Source organism: Somniosus microcephalus, chromosome 5, assembly GCF_052327205.1.
Source record: "Somniosus microcephalus isolate GS21.2 chromosome 5, FLI_Smic_1.0, whole genome shotgun sequence".
NCBI classification, from domain to species: domain Eukaryota; kingdom Metazoa; phylum Chordata; class Chondrichthyes; order Squaliformes; family Somniosidae; genus Somniosus; species Somniosus microcephalus.
The window spans coordinates 211,347,217-211,371,776 of record NC_140991.1 but is presented as its reverse complement, the minus strand read 5'-3'; the positions used below and the strand labels follow the sequence as shown (position 1 = coordinate 211,371,776).

The 24,560-nt window shown below is 46.1% G+C and overlaps 1 protein-coding gene across 2 annotated transcripts in view; it reads right to left on the bottom strand.

Annotated features, from left to right (window-relative positions):
- Window positions 1-24,560, bottom strand: part of skap2 (src kinase associated phosphoprotein 2) — a 380,245-nt gene that overhangs the window by 141,751 nt on the left and 213,934 nt on the right. For both annotated transcript variants that reach the window (XM_085988646.1, XM_085988647.1), the window contains exons 7-8: window positions 20,185-20,309; window positions 7,172-7,235 (exon numbers count right to left, since the gene is read on the bottom strand). In XM_085988646.1, coding sequence (XP_085844772.1) covers window positions 7,172-7,235; window positions 20,185-20,309 — 189 coding nt within the window. The remainder of the gene's footprint in view (window positions 1-7,171; window positions 7,236-20,184; window positions 20,310-24,560) is intronic.

Below are 24,560 nucleotides of genomic sequence, written 5' to 3'. Positions count from 1 at the left end.
TGACCACAAGAAGGAAATTTTGCATGTTTGTGCCAAGTACCCTGGCAGTTGCCATGGCTCCTTCATACTGCGCCAGTCTAGTATGCCTCTGCTATTCAGTCCACCAGACCAACTTAACAGATGGCTACTTCGAGACAAGGGCTATCCCCTGAAGACGTGGCTAATGACGCCTTTGAGGAGCCCATCCAACAAAGCTGAGGAGAGCTACAACTCCAGCCACATGTCCACCAGAGCCATAATCGAACAAACCATTGGTTTGCTGAAGATGCGCTTCAGATGCCTGGATAGATCAGGTGGAGCCCTGCAGTACTCAGCAGCCAGGGTCTCCAGAATTGTCATGGTTTGCTGTGCACTTCACAACATGGCACAGTGTCATGGCTTGCAGATTCCTGAGGACCAAGTGGCTCCTCACATATCCTCCTCAGATGAGGAGGAGGAGGAGGAGGAGGAGAGCGAAAACGAACATCTTGCAGAGGCCCATCAACCAGTGGCAGCATTACACGCCGGGATGCAAGGAACGCAGGCACCTTGGCCAGATTTGCTTAGCCTAGCCAATCAAGCACTTTTGCCTCGCAGCTTCTTACCTGAGCATCGACAATGGCCAAGGACCAGCGGATTCCTAGCAATTTGACCACCATACTGACAATTGCAAGTAATCCTAAGCCCTCAATGTGAAAGTCCCATTTGCGAAATGACACACGCCACAACTACAGCAGGAGCCATCAGATTTTTCATTTACATTATTCATCTGATGGCTTTTTCACAGAAAACATCAAATTTCACCCAAGTGCCTACCCTTGTGACTATTTGTGCAGTATCTTTCTCTTACACGTGCTCCTACGTGGTGCTTCCCCGATGGCTTCAGCAGATGTGGAGGCCCCTTGCTCACTTTCCTGCTGCTCCTGTCTCGAGGGCCTTTGGCGGGCGTCCTCTGGGGTTGCAAACCTGTGAGGGCTCAGCAACAGTCTGCTGCTCCTGCGGCTGTGCAGGGGTCGAGACGCTGATCTCAGATAGGTGTGGACTCTGGTGGGGCTCTGACCGAGAGCTCTGCAGTGGCATGGAAGTGTGAGCGCTTGGAGAGGAGCCCCCACTTCCTTGATGTCTGCCACCAACTTCCCTCTCATGTGTCGGGTCCCCCTCAGCTCTTGCAAGTGGCTTGAGAGCACCTTGCTGCACATCAGGGGGGCCATGGGAACCCGTATCTGCACTGGCAGTCCTACTCACTTCCATGAAGGTCTGCTTTCTCTGTTCAATAGATGACCATCGCTCCTCCAGAGATGTCATTCTATTCTGAACACTCACCATTTTTTCTGCACTCTGGCGATTTATCGCCTCCATGGAGGTTGCCATCCTTTCCATGGTGATGCGTTCATGCGCCAATGACTCCACAAAGGCTCTGCTCATGTTCGCTACGGACTCCTCCATTCGCTCCACACTCGCAGCGACCCTAGAGACAAAACCTGCCAGAGACTCCTGCATCGGTTGCTGGAGTTCCAGCACCGCTGATCTTATGTTTGGACCCAGAGGCAGAGGGTCAACATGCAGCTGAACCGAGCTGGCAGAGTCCTGCGCCCTCCAACTAGGATTCTCCACTGCTGTCCCTGTCTCCACAATCTGCTGAACTGTGATACACCAGGTGACCACACTACTCTATGTCCCGAAGGTCCCACCGAGGTGTGAGTGTCTGCGCTGGTGCTGGGTGCGCTGAATTCTGCTGACGCTGCGCCCTCAGAGGTTGCAGCTTCCTCTGAGGAGTCTTGAGGCTCATGCTGTTCCTCCTGGCTAGTGGGGACGGGTGCTTGCGATGGTCCTGTGGGGGAGTAAAGGAAAGAGTCAGAGGTGTGATGCCAAGATACATGCACATTGCATATTGCAGATGATCATTAGTCCATCTGTTAGAGCTTCCATCTGTTAGAGCTTCAGAATCATTATCAGCGACTCATGCAATGTCAATGAGAGAGATGGAAAACTATTCTGTCACCAGCTTGCTGTGATGCACCCCTCTGTCTGTCCCCCACTTGCGCATTTTCCTCCACTCCTATGATCTCCAGGACCGCCTCCTTCCAGGGGGCGAGGTGGGCTACTGAGGGTGGCCCTCCTCCTGTCCTCGCTCTTTCTCGCTTATCGTGAGCTCTCTTTTCCTGCAATGAGGGAGACAAGTGGACGTTGAGTGAAAAAGGAGTGAGTGTAGAGATTCCATAGCATAGATACTTAGAAGGAGACAAAGATGGAGTGAGGTGGCAAGACCAAGGGCCCTCCCTGTGTGTTGTCAGTTGTTTTCATAGCATCACAGTGATAGGGAGTGTGAGGGCTGCATAGTCGAATAGTTAGGTGAATGTGACCATAGAGAGGGAATGGGTAAGGGTGCATGGATGTCAGTGTCAAGTGGGATGTGGAGGAAGAGATTGCTAAAGCTGAGCGCTGGTGAGGAAAGGCAATGGGGATCAGATTGAGGGTGATGGGAAATTCATACTCACTTTTCCAGTGCACAGGTCATGAAATCTCTTCCTGCATTGAATCCAGGTTCTGCGGGTTACTGATAATGAGTTGACCTCCTCTGCCACCTGGATCCACACAGCCTTGGTCTGCTGGGGAGGCTTCTTCCTCCCTGAAGGGAAGAACACCTCTTTATGAGCTCTTGCTCCCTCAACTAAAGCCTGCATCAAACCTCGGAGCAGCCCTAGGTCTCTGGCTGGCCATTCTGCCTCCAGGTCCCTGTAGCATGAAAGGCCAAAAGGTTGGCAGTCTGCAGAAGAAGCAAGGCTTGTTGCAGACCTTAAATGCAGCAGCAATGATGACGTCATCGGAGGCGACTTTCAGACTGGAAAAACTCATTTGCCATGGGTTCTCACACGTTAGAACTCAATTGGCCAATTAAGTTAAAATCGCATCAATCTCCCACATCGATTTAGATTTGGTGGATAACACGAAATGCAGATTAAACGACCCCAGCTGGTCCCTGAATTAAAATCCAGCCCATAGAGTACAAAAGCCAGGAAGTTATGCTAAACCTACGTAAAACACTAGTTCGGCCCAAGCTGGAGTATTGTGTCCAATTCTGGGCACCATACTTTAGGAAGGACGTGAAGTCTTTTGAGAAGATACAGAAGAGATTTACTAGAATGGTTCCAGGAATGAGGGATTACAATTATATGGATAGACTAAAGAAGCTGGGGTTGTTCTCCTTGGAGCAGAGAAAGGTAAGTGAAGATGTGATAGAGGTGTTTAAAATCATGAAGGATTTAGATAGAGTAAATAAAGAGAACCTGTTTCCAATGGCTAAAGGGTTGATAATGAGAGGGCACAGATTTAAGGTGATTGCCGAAAGATCCAGAGGCGACATGAGGAAAAACTTTTATGAAACGAGTGGTTAGGATTTGGAATGCACTGCCTAATAGGGTGGTGGATACAGATTCAATAGTAACCTTCAAAAGGGAACTGGATAAATACTGCAAGGAGAAACAATTGCAGGGATATGGGGAAAGAGCAGGGGAGTGGGACTAACTGGATTGCTCTTTGAAAGAGCCGGTGCAATCTCAATGGGCCGAATAACCTCCTTCTGTGCTGTACTATTCTGTGACTCTATAAGATAGGAGGCGTACCAGGGGGGACAACCAGGGTGGGAGAGAGTAAGGGTTTTACTGGGGACAAGAGCATAAAATGTGGAGGTGAGGCGGTGATTGAGCAGATCGATAGCTGTAGAAGAATCGTGATGAACGGAGCATCAAAGGCTAGATAGTTGGAAGTTTGAAAGTGTCAATGTAAGTGACTTGGTTTGGCGGGCGGAGAGTGGGGGTGGGGGAGTGTTTCCAGGGTCAATTGCAGAAGAAAGCGAGATTAGAAGGGGAAATGGGGATGTGAGTGGTCAGGGATACAAAGAAGTGAACCAAGATGGCCTTGTCTGTGATTGAGACATAGAAACATAGAAGATAGGAGGAGTAGGCCATTCGGCCCCTCGAGCCTGCTACGCCATTTAATGAGATCATGGCTGATCATCCAAATTCAGTACCCAGTCCCTGCTTTCTCCCCATATCCCTTGATCCCTTTAGCCTTAAGAAATATATCTAACTCCTTCTTGAATATCATTTAATGAATTGGCCTCAACTGCCTTGTGTGGTAGAGAATTCCAAAGGTTCACCACTCTCTGGGTGAAGAAATTCCTCCTCCTCTCAGTCCTAAATGGCTTACCCCTTATCCTTAGACTGTGACCCCTGGTTCTGGACTCCCCTGCCATCGGGAACATCCTTCCTGCATCTAGTCTGTCTAGTCCTGTTAGAATTTTATAAGTTTCCATGAGATCCCCTCTCAATCTTCTAAACTCCAGCGAATATAAGCCTAATCGACCTAATCTCTCCTCATACGTCATTCCTGCCATCCCAGGTATCAGTCTGGTGGGTGAATCTTCGCTGCACTCCCTCCATGGCAAAAACATCCTTCCTCAGATAAGGCGACCAAAACTGCACACAATACTCAAGGTGTAGTCTCACCAAGGCCATGTACAACTGCAGCAAGACATCCTTGCTCCTGAATCCTCTCGCTATGAAGGCCAACATACCATTTGCCTTCTTAACCGCCTGCTTACCTTCAGCGACTGGTGCACAAGGACACCCAGGTCTCGCTGCACTTCCCCTTTTCCCAATCTATTGCCGTTCAGATAATAATCTGTCTTCCTGTTTTTGCCACCGAGGTGGATAACCTTGCATTTATCCATATTATACTGCATCTGCCCAATCACCCAACCTGTCCAAATCATACTGGAGTTTCTCTGCATCCTCCTCACAGCACACACCCACCCAACTTTGTGTCGTCTGCAAACTTGGAGATATTACATTTAGTTCCCTCGTCTAGATCATTAATATATATTGTGAGTAGCTGGGGTCCTAGCACCGATCCCTGCGGTACCCCACTAGTCACTGCCTGCCACTCGGAAAAAGACCTGTTTATTCCAACTCTTTGCTTCCTGTCTGCCAACCAGTTCTCTATCCAAGACAGTACCTTACCCCTAATCCCATGTGCTTTACCTTTGCACGCTAATCTCTTATGCAGGACCTTATCGAAAGCCTTCTGAAGGTCGAAATACACCACATTCACTGGTTCTCCCTTATCTATTCTACCAGTTACATCCTCAAAACATTCCAGTAGATTAATCAAGCATGATTTACCTTTTGTAAATCCATGATGACTTTGTCCGATCCTGTCACTGTTTTCCAAGTGCACTGCTATTACATCTTTTATAATGGACTCTAGCATTTTCCCCACTACCGATGTCAGGCTTACCGGTCTATAATTCCCCGTTTTCTCTCTACCACCCTTTTTAAATAGTGGGGTTACATTAGCTACCCTCCAATCCATGGGAACTGTTCCAGAGTCCATAGAATTTTGGAAGATGACCAGCTTGCATCTACTATTTCTAGGGCCACTTCCTTAGGTACCCTAGGATGTAGATTATCAGGCCCTGGGGATTTATCAGCCTTCAATCCAGTCAATTTCCCAAACACCATTTCCCTACAAATACTGATTTCATTCAATTCCTCCTTCTCATTAGACCCTATGTTCCCCGACATCTCTGGGAGGTTATTTATGTCCTCCTTTGTGAATACAGAACCAAAGTATGTATTTAATTGGCCTGCCATTTCCTTTTTCCCCATTATAAATTCCCCTGATTCAGACTGCAAGGGACCTACGCTTGACGTCACCAATCTTTTTCTCTTTACATATCTATAGAAGCTTTTACAGTCAGTTTTTATGTTCCCTGCAAGCTTACTCTCGTAATCTATTTCCCCCCTCTTAACTAATCCCTTTGTCCTCCTTTGCTGAATCCTAAACTGCTCCCAATCCTCAGGTTTGCTGCTTTTTCTGGCTAAATTATATGTCCTCTCCTTGGATCTTATGCTATCCCTAATTTCCCTTGTTAGCCATGGTTGAGTCACCTTTTTTGTTTTATTTTTATGCCAAACAGGGATTAACAAATTCTGTAGTTCATTCATGCGATCTTTAAATGTTTGCCATTGCCTATCCACCGTCAACCCTTTTAAGTAACATTCCCCAATCCATCCTAGCCAACTCATGCCTCATACCATCGTAGTTTCCTTTATTTAAATTCAGTACCCAAGTCTCTGAATCAACTACTTCACTCTCCATCTTAATGAAGAATTCTATCATATTATGATCGCTCCTCCCCAAGCGGCCTCGCACAAGATTGCTAATTAATCCTTTCTCATTACATAATACCCAGTCTAAGATGGCCTGATCGCTAGTTGGTTCCTCGACATATTGGTCCAGGAAACCATCCCGTATACACTCTAGGAATTCCTCCTCCACAGTATTGTTACTAATTTGGTTAGCCCAATCTATACGTAGATTAAAGTCACCCATGATAACTGCTGTGCCCTTACTGCACGCGTCTCTAAATTCCCGTTTAATGCCAACTCCAACCTCAGCATTACTGTCGGATTAGAGAAGGTATGTGAGATGGCGAGGTCGAGGGGGTGGGCGTCAATATGGGTAAGAGAGTTTATCTGGAGGGAGAGGTTAAGGTAGGACAGGAGGACAGTGAACTCAGAGGAGGGTGGGCTAGGTGAGTTGAGATGGAGGTTGAAATTACCGAAGATGAGAATTTGCTCAGTGCAGAGACTAAAGGAGGAAAGAAGTGAGGATATCTGTGAGAAACTGGGCATGCTGGTTGGATGGGGATTAAAGAATGCAAATCTTAAAGGAGATGTGAGAGGGGTGGAACAAGGGAGAAGATGCCAGAGGAGTCAGAGACCCAGGTGAGGCCCACAAAGCACTGCGGCAGTTTGGGCAGGGCAGGTGGTGGAAGGTATAGCCATGCGGGGAGGGTTCAATAAAGGACAAGGTGTCATCACTCGTGAGCCAGTTTTCCAACAAGGCCATAACATCAATTAAATCATCCACAGTAAGGTCATAGATGGAAAGGGCCTCGTTCATAATTGAACGGACATTCTGGAGGGCGATGCAGTGATTGTTGATCCACTTGCAGATGAAAGCCAGCATTAGGTTGATCCAGGGGTCCAACGGAGCTGAGTAGTGGCCTCAGTGGTTAGCACTGCACACCAACAGATCCAGTATACTAGCAACAATCGGAAGCAGCCAGAAAGTGGCAGAGCAACCTAAGCCAGTGTTTTGGTTCCACATCTGTTTTAGCTCTTACCTTTTAATACAAATTGAAGCTGTTCAACCCATTCTTCTGCCTCACTTGAAGTAGCTGCAGCAAACTGAAACATTTGAAACTAAAGTTAAACCTTGTAAGAAATCAAAAATACATATGCTGCCAGAAATTTTGCTTCCAATGTTCAGCAGGTCTTTTCTGTGAAAGGATGTTTGGAATTATGTTCAGTTTAATTTAGACAAATTTAAGTAATTGAAGCAATGGATGACAGTTTAAATTCTGAACAGCAGCTGGCAACTGTGTGAAAACTGTTCCTCTTCATCAATGTCAAATGCAAAACTGATGAAAAAAATTTACCCTCGGCAATTAAGAGACATCAGTGCTTTCCTTTAAACTGCTATATACCACCCTCCAAAAATGTCCTTGTCAGAGTCAGCCACTCAACCTGACAACTTAATGAACTGGCTTTCAACAGAAATCTTAAATGTAAGAACTTATTACACTAACAGTCTGTATCATTACTGACTGATTGAAATATTCCATTAAATGTCTTGTCTACATTAGATGTCACTTCCTTACACGGTAAAGATTTTGGTACTTTTTTTGTTAAAAATGCCAAAACTAATTAATGAGAATAATTTTGGCTTAGAGAACACCATTCTACATCACTGGTATGCATCTGTTTAAATATTTGCTCACTTTTAGGAAATTGTTACATAAGAGTACAAAAGAGTACCACATGGAATAGCCTTTGCTGTTTACAGACATAAAATAACATTAAGTCCCACTGATTATCACCAGGTGAACACAATGGTTTTCCAGGTTACTTGGAACATGGCAGACTTCTTTGGCAACAGATTAAGGTTGAGCATACACCATCATATCACTGGGTTTGTGGAAACCAGTACCCAAACAAAAGTGCTAATATTTGGCAGTGCAAAGCAACTAAACAAACACGTTCAACTTTTGTGAAACTATTAGTAGCTTAATACAAAGTAGGTTAGTATTTAAATCAATGCATAAAGAAATTGCAGATGTTTAATACACTTTATCAGAAGCAGCTAAAGTTGCCTTTCCACAATTTGAGCATTCATGAACAGTGACATGGAACTCAATCCCTAAATGTCAAGAGCATTTGTTAATTTATGGGCAAAGTCAACCCCATTCCTTTTTACATGCCACAGAATGTGCATCGAGAGGGCTCAAGATATACAATTCTTAAAGTAACCTCCTCTGAGGATTTAAAGTGTGAAGCCTAGATTTCATGTACGTATACCAAACCAAATACTGTATCAGTTTTCACAGCTGATAATTTATGTTCTTGTTATATTGTCCTGGAAATTACAGTCGGAAGTTTGCCGCCCGCATACGCCTCTGAACCGTAAGAAAAGTACGTACTTACCTGCTGCCTCTGGAGCTTCGGACTCTTGCCGTCCTAGGCCTGCAGGTATTTGCCTGCATAAAGGCCCACACATCCCAGGGGCGCATGCGGTTCGCAAGCGTCCCTGGGATCACGTGGGCCAGGCCAACCAATGACAAAGGGGGATTCCTATTCCAAAGGGGGTAGTAGCTGGTGATCTTCAAATGTTAAGTGACATGAATATAAATTTTTGTATTTGGACAGATGCTGTTGTTTGCAGGGTGCAAGGACTGAAACATTTGTTGGACATGACTGTTAATGCAGGTGAGCATGAATTGCTCAACCGAAGTCCTTTTCAGTGAACTTCTTCGAAACAGCTCTGGCTGCAGTTGGACCACTCCTGCTTCATCACCATGCTATGTGCTATCAGTGTCCTCTCCCTCATTATGATGAAGACCCTCCTCCAATGGTGGCTCCATGTGGTTGTCCCCATTACAAAATTATGCAGTATCCAGCCAACCACAAGCCATGACACTCTTTCGCCCACCTAGTTGACAACTTACTTCATTTTCTGGGGGCATAGTTCCTGCAAGCCAGAGCTGGTGCCTGCAAAAAGCCACCAGACACATCCAGGCATCTGAATCATTGTCTGAAGACTTCAATTGTCTGCTCGATGAAGGCTCTAGTTGATTCATGGATCTAACTGTAGCAGTGTTCTTCTGCCAAGTATGGGCTCCTAGGAAAAATCATACGGCAGGTATGCAGGAAATAGCCCTGGTTTCCATGCAGCCAGTCTTTAACTTGCTATGCAGGGACAAACAATAGGGTATGGATAATTGATGCAATATACAATCATAGGAAAACAGGCACACACTGGAGTTGCTAGTCATCACACACCTGCTGCACGTTAATGGAGTAGGTACATTGTGTGAAAGAACTTGCAGGGTGATGTGGGTGCAGTCAATTACACCTTTGACTTGGGCGAATCTTGTGATCTATGCAAACTGCAGAGCCCTGTACTGCTGCATCTGGATGTCCATGGGGAAAGTGATGAATATGTTTTCTCTAGCTAATAAGGCATCAGTCACTTGTTTAATACAAGCATTGGCTGCAGACTGACTGATGTTGCTGATAGCCCCTTTGCTTCTGGTTCTGTCCAGATTCCTAAAGAAGTTGAGGGCTGCAGTGGTCTTGACTGCAGCAGGCAATGCTCTTCTAGATGTGGCAGTTAGCTGCAGGTCTTTTTGCAGGAGATGACACAGCTCTGCCACTGACTCCCTGGAGAATCAAAGCTTCCTTAAGCAATGTTCCTCTGAAAACTGCAGGTATGTTGTTCTGGGTCTATGAACTATGGTGGGAGTGTAAGGATTCCTCAGAGCATCTCTACTTCTGTTTGTTCTCCCTCCAGCTGCAGCTCAGTTTGTTCCTACCTCTTTCACCTCCTCCTGCTCCCAGAGTGGGATTCCTACAAAAATATCAAGCAAGAGATAACGACAATGCCAGAAGCCCCTGACAATTCCGAGCCTTGGTCAGACCCCATGTGGGGTACTGCGTTCAGTTCTGGGCACTGCTCCTCAGGAAGGATAGATTTGCCTTGGAGGGGGTGCAGCACAGATGCCCCAGAATGATACTGGAGATTAGAGGGTTAAACTAGGAGGGCAGGCTGCAGAAACCTGGCTTGTATTTCCTTCTATATAGAAGGTTGAGGGTGATCAGATTAAGGTGTTTACATTTTTTTAAGGATTTGATAGGGTAGATAGAGAGAAACCATTTCCTCGGATGGGGGAAATCCAAAATCTTAAAATTGGAGCTGGGCCATTTAGGATAGAAATCAAGAAGCATGTTTTCACCTAAAGGGTAGTAGAAATCTAGAATTATCACCCCCAAAAGGCTGTGGATGGTGGGACAATTGAAGCTTACAAGACTGAGATCAATAGATTTTTGTTAGGTAAGGATAGCAAGGAATATGGAGCCAAGGCCAGTAAATAGAGTTGAGGTACAGGTCAGCCATGATCTAATTGAATGGCAGAGCAGGCTCGAGGGGCTGAATGGCATACTCCTGTTCCTATCTTCCTACAATAGTGATAATGAGCACTTTCATAGAATCATAGAAATATACAGCACAGAAGGAAGCCATTCGGTCTATCATGCCCGTGCTGGCTCTACGAAAGGGCTATACAATTAGTCCCACCCTGCTGCCCTTTCCCCATAGCCCTGAAAAATTTTCCCCTTCAATTTTCTTTTGAAAGTTATTATTGAATCTGCTTCCACCACCCTTTCAGGCAGTGCATTCCAGATCCCAACAACTCACTGCGTAAACTTTTTTCCACCATGTCGCCTTTGTTCTTTTGCCAATTTGCTTAAATCTGTGTCCTTGGTTACTGACCATTCTGCCACTGGAAACAGTTTCTCCTTATTTATTCTATCAAAACTATTCATGATTTTGAACACCTCTATCAAATATCCTCTTAACCTTCTCTTCTCTAAGGAGAACAATCCCAGTTTCTCTAGTCTCTCCACTTTACTGAAGTCCGTCATCCCTGGTACCATTGTGGTAAGTCTCCTCTGCATCCTAAGGCCTTGATAGCCTTCCCAAAGTGTGGTGCCCAGAATTGGCCACAATACTCCAGCTGGGGCCTAATCAGTGTTTTATTAAGGTTCAGCATACCTTCTTTGCTTTTGTACTCTATACCTCCATTTATAAGGCCAAGGATCCCATATGCCTTTTTGACAGCCTTCTCAACTTGTCCTGCCACCTTCAAATATTTCTGTACATACACCCCCAGGTGTCTCTGTTCCTGCACCCAATATAAAATTGTACCATTTAGTTTATAGTACCTCTCCTCATTCTTCCTACCAAAATGTATCACTTAACACATCTCTGCATCAAATTTAAAGTCTGTCTATGTCCTCCTGAAGTCTGTTACGATGCTCCTTACTGTTTACTACATTGCTGAGTTTCATGTCATCTGCAAACTTTGAAATTATGCCTTGTATACCCAAGGATAGGTCATTAATATATATGAAAAAGAGCAGTGGTCCAACACCGACCCCTGGGGGACACCACGGTACACTTAGTCCAGTCTAGTCCACTACTCTCTGCTTTCTGTCCCTTAGCCAATTTTGTATCCATACAGCCACTATCCCTTTAATCCCATGGATTTCAATTTTGCTAACAGGTCTATTATGTGGCACCATATCAAACATCTTTTGAAAGTCCATATACACATCAACCGCACTACCCTAGTCAACCCTCTCCATGATTTCATCAAAGAACTCAATCAAGTTCATCAAACATGATTTGCCTTTAACAAATCTGTGCTGGCTTTCATTTATTAATCCAATATTTTTCCAAGTGCCAATTAATTTTGTCCAAGAGTATTGTCTCTAAAATTTGCCCCACCACCAACATTAAGCTGACTGGCCTGTAGTTGCCGGGTTTAACCCTCTCCCCTTTTTTGAACAGGGGTGTAACATTTGCAATCTTCCAGTCCTCGGGCACCACTCCCATATCTAAGGAGGATTGGAAGATTGTGACCAGAACCTCCACAATTTCCACCGTTACCTCCCTCAGCAACCCTAGGATGCATCCCATTTGGACTGAGTGACTTTTCTACTTTGAGCACTGCCAACCTTTTAAGTACTTCCTCTATATCTATTTTTATCCCATCCAATTTCTCTACTATTTCCTCCTTCACTGTGACATTGGTAGTACTGTATCCTTTTCTTTAGTGAAAACAGATGCAACGTGCTGATTTAGTATCTCAGTCATGCCCTCTGCCGCCACAAGATTTTTTTTTTTTTAATTCATTGATGGGATGTGGGCGTCGCTGGCTAGGCCTGCATTTAGTGCCCATCCCTAATTGCCCTTGAGAAGATGGTGGTGAGCCGCCTTCTTGAACCGCTGCAGTCCATATGGTGTAGGTACACCCACAATGCTGTTAGGAAGGGAGTTCCAGGATTTTGGCCCAGCGACAGTGAAGGAACGGCAATACAGGTCCAAGTCAGGATGGTGTGTGGCTTGGAGGGGAACTTGTAGGTGGTGATGTTCCCATGCGTCTGCTGCCCTTGTCCTTCTAAGTGGCTTGGAAGGTGCTGTTGAAGGAGCTTTGGCGAGTTGCTGCAGTGCATCTTGTAGATGGTACACACTGCAGCCACAGTGCGCTGGTGGTGGAGGGAGTGAATGTTGAAGGTGGTGGATGGAGTGCCAATCAAGCGGGCTGCTTTATCCTGAATGGTGTCGAGCTTCTTGAGTGTTGTTGGAGCTGCACTCATCCAGGCAAGTGGAGAGTATTCCATCACACTCCTGACTTGTGCCTTGTAGATGGTGGAAAGGCTTTGGGGAGTCAGGGGGTGAGACACTCGCCGCAGAATTCCCAGCCTCTGGCCTGCTCTTGTAGCCACAGTATTTATATGGCTGGTCCAGTTCAGTTTCTGATCAATGGTAACCCCCAGGATGTTGATAGTGGGGGATTCAGCGATGGTAATGCCATTGAATGTCAAGGGGAGATGGTTAGAGTCTTGCTTGTTGGAGATGATCATTGCCTGGCACTTGTGTGGTGTGACTGTTACTTGCCACTTGTCAGCCCAAGTCTGAATGTTGTCCAGGTCTTGCTGCATATGGACACGGACTGCGTCAGTATCTGACGAGTCTCGAATGGTGCTGAACAGTGTGCAATCATCAGCGAACATCCCCACTTCTGACCTTATGATGGAGGGAAGGTCATTGATGAAACAGCTGAAGATGGTTGGGCCTAGGACACTGCCCTGAGGAACTCCTGCAGTGAAGTCATGTGATTGAGATGAATGACCTCCAACAACCACAACCAACTTCCTTTGTGCTAGGTATGATTCCAACCAATGGTCCCTAATCGGCCACACCCTTCCTTCGACTACCTTTTTACTATTTATATGTTTATAAAAAGACTTTGGGATCCCTTCCATGCTAATCTATTCTCCTACACTCTCTTTGCCCTCTTATTTCCTTTTTCAGTTCTCCCCTGTACTTTTTGTATTCCGTTTTGATCTCTCCTGAAATATGATCCTGACATTTATCATTTACTCCTTTTTCTATTTCATTTTAATCTCTATGGCCCGGAATTTGCACTAGCAATGACAGCAAAACTGTCAGCACTCCCCGTCATTACTGTGTAAAAATGACAGCAACTTCTGGCGTCTGCACATGCGCAGTAAATGTGGAAATCCAGAAGTTGCCGTCAGTGATTCCCTGCTCCTCCACAGGGTGCTCTGTTGCAGTTTTCACAGATATAATCAACACAGAATCAGTGAATTGACGTGAACTTCAATTTCTACGCACTTTTCTCATTGTAAAAAAAATTAAATAAGCCTTGTTTAATCAGGTGTAACTAAGTTTTTAATGGCATACTAAGTCATAATTACTGCTGACCAACTTCTCTGGCCCTGAAAAACTAATTTTACCAGTGTGGAGTCTCATTCCCTCAGAACATCTGAAAACTGCATGATTTTTAAAATAAGAATTAATTTTTATTTTATTTTTTAAAGTATATGATATTTCAACTTCTACCTTAATCCCATGTGTATGTCACTATCTTTATTTCGCTTTCTGTACAATGATTAAAATGTGAATTATAATCCCTGCTTTTTACTTCCTGCTTTGCTGTCTGAGAATTCTTCAATCTGATTGGCTGATCAGCCTGCCTGCTGCTTGTATTGTTGCTGGTTGCCGCAGATGGTGCCAAATTCAAATTCACATCAGAATAGAAGAAATCCATGTTCCAGAGCCCACTAAATCTTTGTGGGCAGCTTTTTTTGAAGTCTGTTCTGATCAAAGGTCATCGACTTGAAACATTAACTCTGTTTCTCTCTCCACAGATGCTGCCTGACCTGATGAGTATTTCCAGCATTTTCTGTTTTCATTTCAGATTTCCAGCATCTGCAGTATTTTGCTTTTGTACAATCTTAACATAATTATTTTTGAAATACAGTCCTAAACTGGTAGGTTTAGAAAAATTGAGGATTTAAAACTGTTTAAAAGCAGTTTATTATGCTTAGCCTTGGAGTCCCTACGTGTCATTTAATATTCAGTTGTTTCACGTAACTTTTCAACCAGCCAGGTGCGACAGCTAGTCATTAAATAGTAGGTAACCAATACCTGATTTTCTGAGTCCAAATGATGTGTCAATTGAAACCAATCTTGTAATCCCCATTGATTTGGAGTTCGTTAATCCCTATGCATTTCACACCATGCATACCACCACACTTGATCTGCTAAACTGAATTTAGAGTTTTTGTGAAACCAGTTGATGGAAGGATCTGAGATCAATGGGGTTACATAATCCTCATGCATTTAACATACTGCACACTTCACCTGCAGAAGGATTAATGAGTTGCAAATCATTGGGACTCAGAGCCCTTAATATTGATACACCAGAGATAGGTTCCAATTAGATAGGGGAAACCATTTAAGGAAGGCAATCAAGAGAACTACGGCAGGAGAGAAATTCTGTGGTTACAGAATTATGAAGCACTAGGGGCTACAAGTTTGTCTCATATGAGTTAGCATATATTGGTTAATATACCTCATTTCCATTAACATTGTAACTGTAACAAAGGCAAAAGTGTTTGTGAACTTTTGTGACATTTTATTATCAGTTTTGAACTGATAGTGGAGCATGCCTTTCAAGTATGGCATAACAATCACTTAAGGATATTGCTAAATTGAATCAACTCAATGAATATTATATACAGTTAGAAGAAACATCACTAAGTACAATTGGAGTTGTGCAGCCTAGAAAGTGTGAGCAAGTATCTTGCACAGTGGTTTCCTTTGCATTCTCATCAGTTGCTAATACTTGGAAGATTATCAACTAGGAAAAGAAATATTAGAAGATGGTTGAACATCTTCCTCTTTTTGTCTCACCTACTAGATCAATATTTCTAAAATGAGATCACCTCCTAATGAAGGCCTGAAAGAGGCCCACCTTGAAATAGTCCCTGGGTAGTGTTCCTTATTGCCTTACTTCACTTTCAAGCTTTTAAATGCCAGAAAAAATGGCAACATTAGCAAGTATTGTGCTGTATGTTTTTAATGGTCATATATATTATTTTGATTGTCTTATTGCAGAATTAAGTATTCTGGTATGATGGAAATAAAATCAATTATTACAAGTGTGATTGTTAGATGGGGTGTGGTGAAAGGCAGGTAGAACCAAAATTTGCACTCTAAATTTAACCCTATAATTGTTTGTAGTATGATACTTTTGGCAATGATTTCTTCTGATTGTCTGTACCCTGTCAATTACACCAAGCTCCTATCCGTGGCAAATCTGCAGAGACGTTTATATTTCTTTCTTAGATCTCCTCTTCACAAAGTTTCACCAGTCTACTTCTTATGCTGCTTCAGTTATCTATTCCCTTAGCCATCACGTGCTGCTTCAGGCACCTGCACTTTCCCACACTCGGGTCTTGTTACTTGCTGGCCCACCCACCGCCACAGCAGCACAAATGCTGCAGAATGTTACACAAACAGGAAAGAGAGTGATATATATATGTAAAACAGAAGAAAAGGAAGTAGAAAAAGATAAAAGTGAAAAGAATTGAGAGAAACAGTAGCGGAGTAGGAGGGGAACAAAAACAACTTACATTTTATATAGCGTCTTTAACATAGTAAAACATCCCCAAGCGTTTCATAACAGCGTTATCAGACAAAATTTGACACCAAACCAAAGAAGGAGATATTGGGACAGATGACTAAAAGAAAAACACTTGGGGTGGGGGAAAGAGGGAGATAAAACAAATATTCCTAGCTAGATGGACAAAGAGATTAAGGATTTTTTGGTGGACTGGCCCAAAAATATTGAATTGGTGGGGCTCAGCTGAATAAGTTTGAAAACCATTGATGCACTGTAGTTTTGTTTTATTCGTTCCTGGGATGTGGGCGTCGCTGGCAAGGCCAGCATTTATTGACCATCCCTAGTTGCCCTTGAGAAGGAGCCGGTGAGCTGCCTTCTTGAACTGCTGCAGTCCGCGTGGTGAAGGTACTCCCATAGTGTTGTCAGGGAGGGAGTTCCAGGATTTTGACCCAGCAACGATGAAGGAATGGCGATATATTTCCAAGTCAGGATGGTGTGTGACTTGGAGGGGAACTTGGAGTTGGTGGTGTTCCCACGTGCCTGCTGTCCTTGTCCTTCTAGGTGGTAGAGGTTGCGGGTTTGGGAGGTGCTGTCGTAGAAGCCTTGGTGAGCTACTGCAGTGCATCTTGTAGATGGTACACAGTGCAGCCACAGTGTGCCGGTGGTGGAGTGAGTGAATGTTTAAGGTGGCGGATGGGGTGCCAATCAAGCGGGCTGCTTTGTCCTAGATGGTGTTGAGCCTCTCAAGTGCTGTTGAAGCTGCACTCATCCAGGCAAGTGGAGAGTATTCCATCACATTCCTGACTTGTGCCTTGTAGATGGTGGAAAGGCTTTGAGGAGTCAGGAGGTGAGACACTCGTCACAGAGTAGTGTTTAATCCCTTTACCTATCCTCCCCTAGAGGCAGTGTTTTATGTTGTAGTACAGTATAACAGATACTGATACCCATCTGGCACTCCAACCAAATGGTTGGTCTTTATATAAAAGCCTAGACAGTTAATGCTAGTGGGCTATCTGAACACGGAGGAGAGCAGTGGGCACTACAGCCAAGCCTGATCTTTTTTAAAATTTGTTTATGGGATGTGAGCGTCGCTGGCAAGGCCAGCATTTATTGCCCATCCCTAATTGCCCTGAGAAGGTGGTGGTGAGCCGCCTTCTTGAACCGCTGCAGTCCGTGTGGTGAAGGTACTCCCACAGTGCTGTTAGGTAGGGAGTTCCAGGACTTTGACCCAGCGACGATGAAGGATCGGCGATATATTTCCAAGTCAGGATGGTGAGAGACTTGGGAGGTGGTGGTGGTCCCATGCGCCTGCTGTCCTTGTCCTTCTTGGTGGAAGAGGTCGCGGGTTTGGGAGGTGCTGCCGAAGAAGCCTTGGTGAGTTGCTGCAGTACATCTTGTAGATAGTACACACTGCAGCCAGTGGTGGAGGGAGTGAATGTTTAAGGTGGTGGATGGGGTGCCAATCAAGCAGGCTGCTTTGTCCTGGATGGTGTTGAGCTTCTTGAGTGTTGTTGGAGCTGCACTCATCCAGGCAAGTGGAGAGTATTCCATCACACTCCTTACTTGTGCCTTGTCAATGGTGGAAAGGCTTTGGGGAATCAGGAGGTGAGACACTCGCCGCAGAATACCTAGCCTCTGACCTGCTCTTGTTGCCACAGTATTTATGTGGCTGGTCCAGTTAAGTTTCTGGTCAATGGTGACCCCCAGGATGTTCATGGTGGGGGATTCGGCGATGGCAATTCCATTGAATGTCAAGGGGCCGGGGTTAGACTCTTGCTTGTTGGAGATCGTTATTACCTGACACTTGTGTGGCGCGAACGTTACCTGCCACTTATCAGCCCAAGCCTGAACGTGCGGGCATGGACTGCTTCATTATCTGAGGAGTTGTGAATGGCACTGAACACTGTGCAGTCCTGGGGCTGTGATGATTGACCTTCAACCACCACAACCATCTTCCTTTGTGTAAGGTATGACTCCAGTTAGTGGAGAGTTTCCCCCCCACAATTCCCATTGACTTCAGTTTTACTAGGGCTCCTTGGTGCCACACTCGGTCAAATGCTGCCTTGATATCAAGGGCAGTCACTCTCACCTCACCTCTGGAATTCAGCTCCTTTGTCCATGTTTAAACCAAGGCTGTAATGAGGTCGGAAGCCGAGTGGTCCTGGCGGAACCCAAACTGGGCATCAGTGAGCAGGTTATTGGTGAGTAAGTGGCATTTGACAGCACTGTCAATTACACCTTCCATCACTTTGCTGATGATTGAGAGTAGACTGATGGGTGGAAATTGGCCGGATTGGCTTTGTCCTGCTTTTTGCAGGCAGGACATACCTGAGCAGTTTTCCACATTGTCAGATAGATGCCATTGTTGTAGCTGTACTGGAACAACTTGGCTAGAGGCACAGCTAGTTCTGGAGCACAAGTCTTCAGCACGATAGCCGGGATGTTGTCAGGGCCCATAGCCTTTGCTGTATCCAGTGCACTCAGCCATTTCTTGATATCACGTGGAGTGAATCGAATTGGCTGAAGACTGGCTTCTGTGATGGTGGGGACCTCAGGAGGAGGCCGATATGGATACATCCACATGTATACTTTTATCACAGGAAAGAGAGCAAGAGTATGAACTCTGCAGATTTTCTTTTTGCTCTTCCTAATCTAGGCAGACTGAGGCTAACTTCACTGATGAACCTGCAATCTTAATCGGTAACATCCACGTAGTACCCATTTCTTCTTCTTAGGCAGTCCCTCGGAACCGAGGATGACTGGCTTCCACACTAAAAATGAGTTCTCAGGTGACTGATGAGTCCAATGTGGGACCCTACAGTCTCTGTCACAGGTGGGGCAGACGGTGACTGAAGGGACGGGTGGGTGGGGTGCTTGTGTTGACGTGCACTCTTTTCGCTACCTACTAAGCCAGAAGGAAAACCGTGAGACTAATTCATTTTTACTGTTATGGTTTTTAAAAGCAAGGTATTTTGATATTACAATTGTACAATATGCCTCAATTTGCAAAAAAAAACTGACGAAGACGACGACTCGAGATAGATGAAGTAATTTCAACACTCGGGGTGATTTTGCCAATGGGGAGCTTTTGGAGGTGGGACTCCCACTTGTCGGGTTTCAGTCCCACCTCCAACAACTTCTGGCCAACCCACACTATTTTCCCTTGATTGACCTTGTTAAGCCCGCTCAGCGAGCTTAGCAGGCCAATTAAGGGAAAGCCAGTTTCACAGAATGTCAACGTATGACGACATGTCAGAATTGTCATTGTTTGACAGCTCTGTGAAGCTGTCAAACAGTGACATTCTCTTTAGTTTGATGAGGTCTTGAATTCAAGACCCCATCAAACTTCTTTCTTTTACAGAAATGAGATGGTAGTTGCATTTGAGAATGCAACGGCCACCTGCCATTCCCAACGCGGAGGTCCGAGACTCTCCGCATACACACCTTTGTTTCTTCCTGCAGGCTTCAGTCGGTAAGTATACTTTTAATAACACTTTGCACTTACCTCAGATCCTCACCTCTACACTCTTGCACCCATCACTTACCTTCACAGCACACTTTTGCACCAACCCCCCCCCCCGACCCCCGCAGACCCAGTACTCGCCTCGCTGAGCTGGCGGGTTTCAGAGCCTTCGGGAAGCCCGCACTTGAGGGCAGTAAGGGGATAATCCTATTTTCTACCTGTTAACTACCTGTTAACAGGCAGTTAATAGGCTTTAATCCCTTCCCGCCTCCAAGGAGACGGGATCCGGTGGGGGACGGCTACCTGCCGCCTCCTGGGAAGATGGCATGGAGGCGGGTTGGGGGTATGTTGGGCACCTGCCCCCAAATTCTGCCATTTTACCGGCAGTCCCGCCTCTCCAGGGCTGGCAAAATTGCCCCCTTAGTTTATAATGTTAGGATGCTATACTTGTCAAAATTTCTCTTAAAAATGTTTTTTGGTAAGATGTAGGAATTCACCCAATCCTGAATTAATCTAATTTTAGGAGTGAGTATCTTTGCTGATCGTTACAACTGGCGAGTGAAGGAAGTAATGCACATTCTGTTGACCAAAGTAAAAAGTACAAATGTAAAAGTCAAACCTGAAATAGTCGTTTATCAGGAGCCGAGAGTTCAAAACAGCAATCTTTCTTTGCATCTTTCCTTATGGTAGTTGTCAGCTGGACTATGTATCCATCTATGGCAAAATCACCTTTTTGCTGTTTATCTGCAAATATGTTAAATAAGCAAAAGATGTATAATTCATCCATATGAAGTTATCAAATCAGTTAGTGCTACAAAGAACAAAAGTAATGAACCAAAAGAGAAAATTAATATTTTCAAAGCAGTATTTTGTTTTACTTTGAAACAATCTTTTTTTTAAATTTGTTTTTGGGATGTGGGCAACACCGACAATGCAGTATTTAATGCCCATCCCTAATTTCCCCAAGGGCATTGAGAGTCAACCACATCATGTGTGATTAGAGTCATGCTTAGGCCAGATCAACTAGGGTTAGTACACACCCTTCTCTGAAAGGCATTCGGTGAATCGAGGACATGGCGTTATGAACAGTAAAGAATGTTACTTGATAATGTACACACCAAGTATCTGAAGGAGTATAATCCAGAAAAACTCCATTTTTTTAGATTGAAAAAACACAATGAAGTACATCGAGTGAAACCCCTATACAGACTTTATTTAAATGAGTATATTAGTTCCAAGAATTACACAACGTAAAAAAAAATGTTTGGCAAGAAAAAGGAAACCAAGATTTCTGGAGGCAGCAATGGAGGAGATTTGGGACCATATTTGAAGTCAAAGGAGATGGTGATGGCAAGAATGCGAATAAATGAAGGACCTGTCAAAAATAAACCTATCAAAGGCAAAAGGTGGAAGTTAAAAATAAAAACAGAAAATGCTGGAAACACTCAGCTGGTTAAGCAGCATCTGTAGAGGGAAAGCAAGTTATGTTTCAGGTCAATGACCTTTCATTAAAACTGGAAGAAGTTTTAAGATTTAACAGTTTTTAAGCAAGTGCAGAGTCAGGGAAAAAGGAGGGGGTAGGAACGAACAAGGGGAAAGATCTATGATAGGGTAGAGGGAAGGAGTGATTAAATTTAAAAAGGGATGATGATGCAAGGCAAAAGCAGGGTGGTAATGGAACAAGTAAAGAAACAAAAGATGGGTCCAGAGGAGGAATAAATGATTACAACAGAACCATTACCAGCACCCGCTGTCCACGGAAATGGGAGCAGTGGTTACTATTTAAAGTTGTTGAACTCATTGTTGAGGCTGGAAGGCTTGATATACCTATCAATTCATCCAATGAAAAGCGACGAGTTAAGACAGTAACTATAGGTTTTTATTGGCTAAATAACAGAGCCCACCCTCGTGGGTGATCGGATCCAACAAGGAGGAATACCAGCCAGTCGACCACCTTTATACCTGGGCAAGTAGGTGGAGCCATGGGCGGAGTCAGCAGTGGTCAGCCCAGGTATAACAGCGTGACAAGAGGCGACCTCGTGTAGTGATACAACAGTGTAAACAGTGATAACCATAGTGTAACGATATAACAGTGATAACCATAGTGTAACGATAGTGAACGATAAAAGTGGTTTACCACATTCACCCCTTGTTTAGATTTGAGTCCGGCGGGGTGAAGTGTACTACCAGTTCGGGTATGTCAGTCTGTCCGGAGGCCTCGTAAGCCTTTCCGATCGTCGCAGCAGCGGCGGCGGTGATGCAGTATCCGAGGTTAATGCTGGTGTCTGCGTGGTCGGCGAAGGCTCGTGGGGTTCCGGCATGCCGTCTACCTGGGCTGGATTTGGGGGGGTGGTGGGGGGTAACGGTGGTGTCTCAGGGATGCCCGAGGGTGCGAGGTCTCGTAAGGAGACTGTGTCCTCCCGCCCGTCTGGGTATGCCACATAGGCGTACTGGGGGTTGGCGTGCAGGAGGTCCACCCTCTCGACCAGGGGGTCCGTTTTATGGGCCCTCGCGTGCTTTCGCAGCAAGACGGGCCCCGGAGAGGTCAGCCAAGTTGGTAGCGTGGTTCCCGTAGTCGACTTCCTGGGGAAAACAAACATTCGTTCATGGGGGGTGGCGTTAATGGCAGTGCAAAGCAGTGACCGGATGGAATGCAGCGCTGCCGGGAGGACTTCCTGCCAGCGAGAGGTTGGGAGGCCCTTGGACTTTAAGGCTAAGAGAACGGCCTTCCAGACAGTCGCGTTCTCTCTTTCCACCTGGCCGTTCCCTCGGGGATTGTAGCTGGTGGTCCTGCTTGCAGCAATACCTCTCGCTAGTAGGAACTGGCGAAGTTCCTCGCTCATGAAGGAGGAGCCCCAGTTGCTATGTATATAGTTCGGGAACCCGAACACGGCGAAGAGGTCGTTCAGGCATTTGATGACCGTGGTACTGGTCATGTCTGGGCAGGGGAAGGCAAAGGGGAAACGGGAGTACTCGTCAATGATGTTGAGGAAGTACACATTACGGTCAGAGGACGGGAGGGGCCCCTTAAAATCGATGCTCAAGCGCTCGAAGGGGCGGGTGGCCTTGATCAGGCTTGCTCTGTCCGGCCTAAAGAAATGCGGTTTGCATTCGGCACAGGTTTGGCAGTTCCTGGTCATGGTCCTGACCTCCTCGATGGAGTAGGGCAGGTTGCGGGCCTTAATGAAGTGGTAAAGTCTGGTGACTCCGGGGTGGCAGAGGTCGTTGTGGAGGGCCTGCAGTCTATCAATTTGCGCGTTGGCGCATGTACTTCGTGATAGAGCATCTGGGGGTTCGTTCAGTTTACCAGGCCGGTACAAGATCTCATAATCATAGGTGGAGAGCTCGATTCTCCACCTCAAGATCTTGTCGTTCTTGATTTTGCCCCTCAGCTTGTTATGAAACATAAAAGCGACCGAACGCTGGTCGGTGAGGAGGGTAAATCGTTTGCCTGCCAGGTAATGCCTCCAGCGTCGTACAGCCTCCACGATTGCCTGGGCCTCCTTCTCGACCGAGGAGTGTCGGATCTCAGGGCCCTGGAGGGTCCTTGAGAAGAAGGCCACCGGTCTCCCCTCCTGGTTAAGGGTTGCGGCTAGGGCGAAGTCGGATGCATCGCTCTCCACTTGGAAAGGGATAGGCTCATCCACCGCGTGCATTGTGGCCTTAGCAATGTCTCCCTTAATGAGGGAGAAGGCTGCGCACGCTTCTGCCGTCAGGGGGAAGGAGGCGGACTTCATGAGGGGTCTGGCTTTGTCCGCATAATTCGGCACCCATTGGGCATAGTAGGCGAAGAGCCCCAGGGTCCTCTTCAGCGCCTTTGGACAGTGGGGGAGGGGAAGCTCCATGAGGGGGCGCATTCTTTCGGGGTCGGGGCCGATGACTCCGTTCTCTACTACGCAGCCGAGGATGGCAAGGCGCGAGGTGTTAAACACACATTTCTCCTTATTGTAGGTGAGGTTCAGCCGTTGGGCCGTACGGAGGAATCTCTCCAGATTAACATCATGGTCCTGCCGGTCGCGGCCGCAGATGGTGACGTTATCTAGATAGGGGAACGTGGCTTGCAGCCCGTTCTGGTCAACCATCCGGTCCATCTCCCTTTGGAAGACCGAAACCCCGTTGGTGACGCCGAAGGGAACCCTAAGGAATTGGTAGAGGCGGCCATTCGCCTCGAAGGCGGTATACTGGCGGTCCTCAGGGCGGATAGGGAGTTGGTGGTAGGCCGACTTAAGGTCGATGGTAGAGAATATTCGGTACTGTGCAATCTGATTGACCATATCAGATATGCGGGGAAGGGGGTATGCGTCCAGCTGGGTGTACCGGTTTATGGTTTGGCTGTAGTCGATGACTAGGCGGTTTTTATCGCCGGTCTTAACGACTACGACCTGGGCACGCCAGGGGCTGTTGCTCCTCTCGATGATGCCCTCTTTCAGGAGACGCTGCACCTCAGAGCTAATAAAAGCTCTGTCCCCGGCGCTGTACCGCCTGCTCTTGGTAGTGACGGGTTTACAGTCGCGGGTGATGTTGGCGAACAGGGAGGGGGGCGGAACCCTGAGGGTGGATAGGCCGCAGGTGGTACGCGGTGGGCGGTTTAAAGGCTGTTGGTTGTCGACTGTGAGTGGGGGGAGGGGGTCTACCGTATGCCAAAGTGACACTTTGAAGGTGGGATTGGAAATCCAGCCCTAGTAGGACGGCAGCGCAGAGTTGGGGCAGGACGAGAAGTTTAAAATTTTTATACTCCGTGCCCCTAACCGACAGGGTCACAACACAGTATCCGCTGATGTCTGTTGAATGGGACCTCGACACCATCGAGATCCGGTTGCGCGTTGGCTGGACAGTGAGGGAGTAGTGGCTCACCGTGTCTGGATGGATGAAACTCTCCGTGCTTCTGCTGTCGAACAGGCAGGTCGTGGCATGGCCGTTTACTTTGATGTCCATCATGGACTTGGACAGGTGATGCGGGCGAGCTTGGTCCAGTGTGACGGAGGCTAGTGTATG